Raw genomic sequence first — 8689 nt, 5'->3', positions numbered from 1 at the left:
TGCTTGCTACATACATTTATGCACTATGTGTACATATGTAGGTAGTTGCTACTTTCATTCATATCTTCATGCACACATACGAATGTACCTATGACAGCTGCAATGACTGAGTGGCGGTAGCAGTCAAAAAAGTGATGGCAGAGCGTATAGCGTGGAATAAGCTGAGAGCAAGCAAGGAATGTAGCGTAACGTCGCGACGCGTCGTCCTGGCATATTGTCATACTCAACGTCAAGGACTCACACACTTGCATATGGGCATACGTATGTATGTACATAACTTGAATGGGTGAGTGTTGATATGTGTGGGTGTGTAAGTATTTTTTTTTTTGATTTTTTTTTAACTAAGCTCTTTTTTGCCTGCTCGGGTCTTCTACATACCAACAAACTAAACTTTTTAAAAGGATGAAAGTGATAACTTTTCAGTTTTTAACCTTTTTCAAAGACAATCTCGCTATAAGTGAATAAATCAGAGGCAACGATGCAAACAGCAAAAGTGTAAAATCTTACAAAATATATTCTAAATAAGTACAAAGCGCGGATGCTTTCGGGGAGAAACTAAGAAAAACTTGTCAACAAAAAAACGAGGTAGTAAAGAAACTTTAGCGTCCCTATACAAATAAGTGTAAGTGACAGGAACATCGAAAATCAGAGAAAAAACTTAAAAAAAAAGTGCAAGAATGAATGCACAACGTAACTTACTTATTCTTCTATCTATCTTACAGACTTATCTTAAACATACATACCCACTCAGTTGGTTACAGTTTAGCAAATGCCAAAAAGGCAGCCCCAGCGTTTAATCCTTTAGGTTTTTGTTCTTTCAGGTTTTCAATTTAAATTTTTGCTCCGCATTTTGCAATTCTGTCTTTGACATTTGCTGCTTATTTGAGAAGTTAAAATTAATAAATATTTTCCTGAACTCTTTATTTTGAGAAAGCAGGCTAATTTTTAATTACGATTACGTTTGCTATTACGAAAACGGTAACGATTATGCATAGAATACGATTATGAATACAATAACGAATTTGATAACGAGTATGGAAATGATTACGAATGCGAATAAGATTTCAATTGCGATAGCTTATATGAATACAATGACGAATATGATTACATATAGATACGAATACAAACACTTATACAAGTATGATTAAAAATATGAGTATGAATACGATTACTGTTACGAATGCGACGTGACTGCGAATACGGATACGGAATACGGATAGAAATACAAATAGGAATACATTCCTGAATACACGAAAACGATTCCCAAGACGAATGCTATTGCGACTACGTTTACGAAGGCGACTGCGAATATATAACACGACCTGCGTAGTAGATTACCACTACGATTGGAAATAGGATTACGAATAGGTTAACGAATACAAATACAAATTCGAATACGTTTATGAATGATTTTAAATGAGATTACGAATACGATTACTATTATGATTGCCAATTCGATACAAATACGAATACGATAAAGAGTGCGGAAACGATTACAATAATAATTGCGATTTCGAATACATTCACTAATACGAATACAAAAACGAATACGTTCATGAATGTGAATACGATTCCGAGCACGAATACGAATACGATTGGGAATATGATTACGAATATGACGACGAATGCGAATACTAATACGGTTATGAGTACGATTACAATTACGACTGGGATTACGAATTCGACTAGGATTACAAATTACCGTTGCGAATACCAGTTTCAAGCCGCCCCTCCCAGGAATATTAACAATTATCAAAACAACAACACATTTACTAATGCTGAATAAAAAATTATTATTTTTTTAACCGACTTACAAAAAAGAGGAGGTTATCAATTCGTCTGTATACTTTTTTTATGTACTTATGTATATTACCATATAACTTCGGACCACCTGAACCATATTCGTTGATTTTTATCGGAAAGGTGGTACCCATAAGAGGTTTCGATCATGAATAAACTAATTGTACTCCAAAATTTTTACATGAGTATTGAATTCCCAAGTTAATATAAATTTCTACGACATTGAACCACCACTATATACCGCCTGCAAACAATGACCCAGAAAAAAATCCGGCATGCAAAAAATGTGAAAACGATTTCAACAAACAAAGCTAGAAATCCATAAAAGAACGTAAAAATCTAAAAGCGAATAGCTCAAAGAGGAGCGTGAAAATAATTTTGTGTCGCCAAGAAACTTTTGCTGCTGCCGAAGAAAGAATGTGGCACAACACGGTGGCAACAAACAGCCTTGCTGTAAATCAAGCAAAATGCCCAAATGGCCAAGTAGCCGAATAGGCAAGTAGCCGAATAGGCAAACAGCAAACGAGAACAACAAAAACCGCAGCAGCAACAGCAGCTGCTGCTCACTCGCCTCTCACCACCCTCACCACGACGCCTGGCCACGACTTGCCTTGCCTTTGTTAGCTTGTGCCACTTGGCGAGCGCGCTAACGTGCTGTCATTGCCATTTTCTAATTTTCACTTGCAAGCAAACAAACTCAACTCAAAATTGGAACAGCGCGAAGTGATGGTCGAAATGGTGGCTGCTTGGTTGGCGAACGGCAGAGTGTGTCACCGCCACCGAATGTCCTTCGCTGTTCCGCCGCAGCAGCTGGGACACACAGCACCAGCGTAAGCGCACAATAACTATGAAGGGCGAACGCTTTATTTGCTGCCCCAGCATTGGCAGTCAACTGCCAGCCGCACGGCACCACACCCTCAACCACAGCTGTTGCACTGAATGGCCAGCCTTTGAGTGCCCCAGCTGTGGTTATTTGTTTTGTTTTTTTTTTTGTGTTTTCTTATCTTCATCATTTTTATCAGTTTTTCAACACAGAAATTTCTCCATTTTCTGCTACATAGCCCCCACCCCCGCCCCCCCTTTTGCTTGCATATTCACACACAATCACTTTATTCTTATGCTCGCAGATACCTTTACTTATACTTTGTCCTTGTTCTCACTCTCTCTTTGCAGAATAGATTTTCGTCCTGGTCGTGGGGTTTATGACTTGCAAATAAAAAACACCTCATACAATCGCGATAATGGCCGTTTCGAGTGTCGGATCAAGGCCAAAGGCACAGGTGCCGATGTGCATCAGGAATTTTACAATTTGACAGTTTTGACACCGCCACATCCGCCGATTATAACGCCCGGCAACATAGCCATCGCCACCGAGGATAAGCCATTGGAATTGACTTGCAGCAGCGTGGGTGGCTCACCGGATCCAATGATAACGTAAGTAAAAGTGAAATAGTCAAGTGAAAATGGGTAACTTAATGACAGGTCAGAATATAGAAAGCAAATAAAGTTGGCACACATACATACATATGTACAGGCTTTGGTTAGTGTATGTATATACACAAGCAAGCAGATATGAACAGCAATATAGTTATTGGTCCCTAAACAATCAGAGCATAGTGGAAAAATAAAAATAGAACAGAAGAGAAAATAAAAGCAGATGGGTGGGATGAGTACTTCTTCCACTGAAGGCGAGTTTTCTCTTTAAAAGAAAAAAACTCAAAACGAGTAATTTAAAACAAGGGTTGATCAAAAAGTGCAGGAAATCTGGATAAAGGGTGTGAAAGCAAAGCTAATTATGTATTAAAAAAAATTCCTAGGTCTTCTAAAAAATAAAAAATGTCCAACTGCACTAATTGGACGTCATTAATTTGTTTTGCTCGCATTTTGTATCAATTTTGAAACAAAAAAAATAGTAATCTCATAAGCAGTCAACTTTCCAAAAGTAGATTCAAATATGATTAAGCAGAGATGTCTTAACTTTGTTGAAAACATTTTATTAAGCCGTCCTCTATTTACGCAAAAACTTAGTTGTCGAAATGTGCCGATAGTTATCGAGTTATGAAAATGTATCGTATTATTGAAATTTGTCAAGTTAATGAAATTTTATTTTATATTTATTGAGTAGTCAATATTTATCGACTGATCATCATTTGTAGATGTATCGAAGTTTATCGAGTTAACGAAATTTATCGATTTCTTTTTAAATTATCGAGCCATCGATATTTATTGCTTTATCGGAATTTGCTGGTAATTATTGAAAATTCTAGGTTTATGGACTCGAAGTTTTTGGAAGTTTTCAAAGTACATCGGGTTATCGAAATTTCTAGAATTTCATGAATTTATCGAGTTATCACTATTAGAGCGAAATTTCATATTATTTGGAGTTATCTAAATTTGTCGTTTAGGTATTGAAATTTAGCTAGCTATCAAAATCGAGTTATCGATATATATCGGGATATGTAAATTTTTGAATAATCGAAATTTGTCCAGCTCTTGAAACGCACAGTTGTCTAGGATTATCGATAGTTATCGAAATTTGTAGTTATCGAATTTTATCGAGTAACTGGCACTCAGCTCAACTACAGTTGCCAGACGTACTGATTTTTGTACTCTCGTACTGATTTTTTTCATTTCTTCAATCAGTACGCTAATGTCCTGATTTTTCAAAATTTGTACTGATCTGTACTGAATTTTCAATTCTGAGCATACAGATTTGTAATAGGGGTCTTCCCACCATACTTGGTACTCGGTAACTCAGTGTTCGGTAATTTTTCCCCATGTATTTTGTTTGTGTAACTTTATTTTACACAAACAAAATACTTTAGAATTTTATAAGGGTTTTACACAACGTTGGAACTTCGTTAAACTGTAAATACTATATAAAAGTAAGAAGAAAATAATTTAATTATAGTTAACATGTTTCAGATAATGTTTGATATGCCCAAGAAATTAATACAACGAAAAGAGCAATTATTTTATGAGCATATCGTCGAGTCATTACGTACCAATTGCGATAATTTGATGGACTATAATTTATTTCAAAACAGGGCTGACAGGGCTGTAAAAGAGTTTTGCATACAAGGCATACGAGTTAGATACTCCCTTTAGGGAATTCTTATAGCCCAGTTGTGCATACTTTGCACTGCTACACTATTTTTACGTAAAAATCAAAACCCAACAGACTTCTACATGTGTAGTAGGGCGGGTCGAAAATCTAATTTTTCTCAAATCCCTTGGTAATAGTGAAAATATATTGTATCATGAAGTCAACAACAAGCCTGCGAAATATTCACTGCCACCACAGCCACACTTGAACTTAATTAAAAAGAATGAACATTTAAAAGTGAAATGGTTTGATTGCAGAAATCTACACATACACACACGCACATCCGAAAATAAATGTGTACGTATGTATACCAATAGCCAGCCAACGAAGACAGAAGCTGTAACTTGTGCGCTGTCAACTCATACAAGAAAGTCAATAAATTGTTTTGTAATTTTACTTGCTCGTCCCTGCTAACGTCTCAACGCATATCGTTTGCTGGTATATTTGCACACTCCAGCATTAAAGTTCATATTCATACGCGCGTGTATGTATGTATGCATGTATGATTGTGTGTACACCCACAACGCTTTAACTGCACTTCCTCCATTTAAAACTTTACCTTGCTTGCCTATTTTATTTCGCTTTACTTATTGTTCCTTGGGTTTGTTTGTTCGTTTTTTATTGCAGTTGGTATCGCGAGGGCAGTACTGTGCCATTACAATCGTACATACTGAAAGGCGGCTCCAAGAATCATTACACCAATGCCACATTGCAAATACTGCCAAGACGCGCTGACGATGGCGCCAAATATAAATGCGTCGTTTGGAATCGTGCCATGACCGAGGGTCATACGCTGGAGACAACTGTCACGCTGAATGTGAACTGTAAGTAGGCAATCAAATTAATTGCTTCTACGCCCGCTCACAAATAACAAAAAAATAAATAAATAAAAAAAAACACGCACACACATTTCTACAATCACATTATGCGCATGCGACCAGCAGCCAGCCGCCAGTCATCCCAACACACACAACCACATGCCCGCGAGTCTGTGGAAATTTTGTAGAGAAATCAGTGAAACTGAAAATTTTGTTCGCTTGACTGGCTCGCTGGCTGGCTGACTGGCTGGCTGACTGGCGTCTGACAACAACGACAACAGTAATGAGATATCATATAGCATTTTAGTCATTAATTCTTTGTCGTAATGAGCACAGAAAAGCGAAAAAAAAATTTATTTTTAAGCTTAAACTATGGGTGGGGCCCAGCGATTAGGCAGAAATGCTGGCATGGCAGTTGAGTTGATTGCGCATTGGCTTAGAATTATCTTAAGTTGTTGAGAAAAATTTTGGGTTGGCTCAACGGACAACGTTGTAGGCTATGTAGAGAGGCCTTAGAGCAAAGGGCTTAATATACTGGCCGACAGAAACGCAGCGCCAAATTTTTACTAGAAAATAAAGCAACAAATGAAAGGTTAGGAATCCGGGACTGCTTGTTGTGAAAAAAAAATGAATTAGATCTGGTACAGTACTTCGAATATCTAGTACTTTTGAATAGCAAGAAAGCGACGCTGGCTCACTTTACGAGATCAACCGATGCCGAAGAAAATCTTTTTAAAGCCCATCGCATAAAAATGCAGCGATTGCGCAAGGCGTAGGCTTGTCATACCTTTGGATGATGATGATGCGTTGAAAAGATTCTGCAACTCGGAAATGAAAACATTGGAAGAACCAAATGCTTAAGGTGTAATTTTGCGAAGAGCAAAGGCAATTCACGCTATTTATTTTTTTTTTTTAAATCAGCCTAAACTGACCAGTGCTTACAATAGCAAATAAAAAGAAGAAGGAAGTTTTAATCGTTAGAAATTTTTAGCCATTTGATTAATATCACCGTGCGATAGTAAATTTTACATACAAAAAAAAAAACATAACAAAGGCAAAACACGCGACACACAAGTAATACATCTAAAAAATTGTCGGTCGTCTGTATAAATCAAAAACTTCGAGTGAGAAATAAAATCGGTTGCAAAATACTACGCTAAGGCACCCCAGAGATGGCCTCAAATCTGTATGATTTAATGTACGCTATATCAACAAAAGCAGTTTTCTTCGATATATACATACGATCTAATCGGAAGTACGAATGCTGAATGAAAACATAGCCGCTTATGCTTAATCAATAAAACTTTAAGGCAAGGTACATTGAACAGGTAGTATCAGTAGAGCAGCTGATTTGATTTATTTTCAAATTATTTGGTCTCGAAAATGTCAAATATTTTTAATTTTTTCTCACAAAAAATTCTGAATTGTTAAAATCCATTTGCATGTGAAACCTTTTCCCATACAAAACAAGCGATTGAGTAGCAGCTTTTGGAACGTTCGCCCAACTCGGCAGCACGACCGCTGATTACTGGGCCTTGCAAAGGATGGATCAATGCTTCGAGAAGCAAACAAATTTACTAGGAAAGAAAGTTGCATCAATTTTTATTTTTTCCAATTTCAATTTTTGATTTTTTATAATTTTTTGTATTTCACATGGCACGCTTTGATTTAGAAGAAAAAATTCAGAACAGTTTTTGACACTTTCGATACCAGAAGCAACAACAAAATACACGCAAATGTTGTTTTTGCTCTACTGATACTACCTGTTTAATGTGCCTTGCTTTAAGGTGTGACAGTGTCAAAGGTCTATGAGAAGTCAGCGTAGATTACATCTACATACTTGGCAACCACTCCGGAACGATGATACGTAAAATTGAAAAACAATAGGCTAGTTTCGTGACCTTCGAGCGCCCACTGACAAAGCGATGCTGTTACGGTTCGATTATTCCTTTAGCAGTAAAATATATTTTCGACAACTTTGGAAGAAGTAAACAGTTTGGAAATGGGTCTATAATTTGTGACATCATTTTTTGTGTCCGGCATTTGACAAGTACGCCATTGCATATACATTTGTAACAAGGCATTTTATAGTGCAGACTTTTAGGCACTATTCATAAATGTTTATTAATTGATAAGCAGACTTCCAATTAAGGTTGTAATTAGCGTGGAGTCCGATTCATTAAATGTTTATTTATTTCTTTCATATGAACCTTTAATCCCTAAACTTGAATATTTAGACTTCTATAGTAAATTTCAGTTTTTACCTACATACATACATATATATCGATTATATTCTTCTCTCATCTGAATTTTATCTTACTTAAAGAACCCCATATTTTAGCATGGAAAAAAACCTTCATTCAGGTTGCGTATACGCAGTGTTGTCTAAAAATGATTTATTTTACTTTCGTCAGCTCACAAAATGTATAAAAATAATTAAGTTCTTAGACAAAATTATTTCTTTTATTTAATATTTCTGTTTGTTATTTCTAATCAAACCTACCATTGAGATTTATGTGCTCTCAATAATTGAATTCGATTGAATTCAGTTCAAATATTACTCATACGCCATGTACCGAATAGCCGAATATCTGCATATGTTCGTGTATAGTACATGCACATGTATGTATGTATGTAACAAGACAACAGACTGTAAAACATGTTCGAACGGAAATATACTTGCATATAACTGCACATTCGAGCTTAAAGTTAATAAACCGAAATTAAAAAGCAAGCAGCTGCAAAAGGAATTTCATTTGTAGTAAAACCAAAAACTAATAGAGGCAAATTAAAATGGTTACGCAAACAAATAGAGTAACATACATATGTACGTATAACCGACATATAACCAACTAACAACACAAAATCACAAAATTCATTTTTCACATTGCAAAATTCACATTTTTAAGAACATATGCAAGCCTCTAAGTATTTGCATGGATTTTGAAGAGTCATTCCGACAAAG

General features: G+C 36.2%; 1 protein-coding gene across 1 annotated transcript in view; it reads left to right on the top strand.

Annotated features, from left to right (window-relative positions):
• Positions 1-2999: 2999 nt before the first annotated feature.
• LOC118742111 (hemicentin-2-like) overlaps positions 3000-8689 on the top strand; it is a gene marked incomplete at its 5' end in the record, with an annotated part of 44231 nt that continues 38541 nt past the window's right edge. Inside the window, 2 exon segments of the mRNA XM_036474072.1 lie at positions 3000-3234; positions 5534-5730. Coding sequence (XP_036329965.1) covers positions 3000-3234; positions 5534-5730 — 432 coding nt within the window.

This window comes from Rhagoletis pomonella, unplaced genomic scaffold (assembly GCF_013731165.1).
Source record: "Rhagoletis pomonella isolate Grant_MI unplaced genomic scaffold, Rhpom_1.0 Rhpom_scaffold_00006, whole genome shotgun sequence".
Lineage (NCBI taxonomy): Eukaryota > Metazoa > Arthropoda > Insecta > Diptera > Tephritidae > Rhagoletis > Rhagoletis pomonella.
The sequence above is the reverse complement of the archived record's forward strand: the minus strand, read 5'-3'. Positions and strand labels throughout refer to the sequence as shown.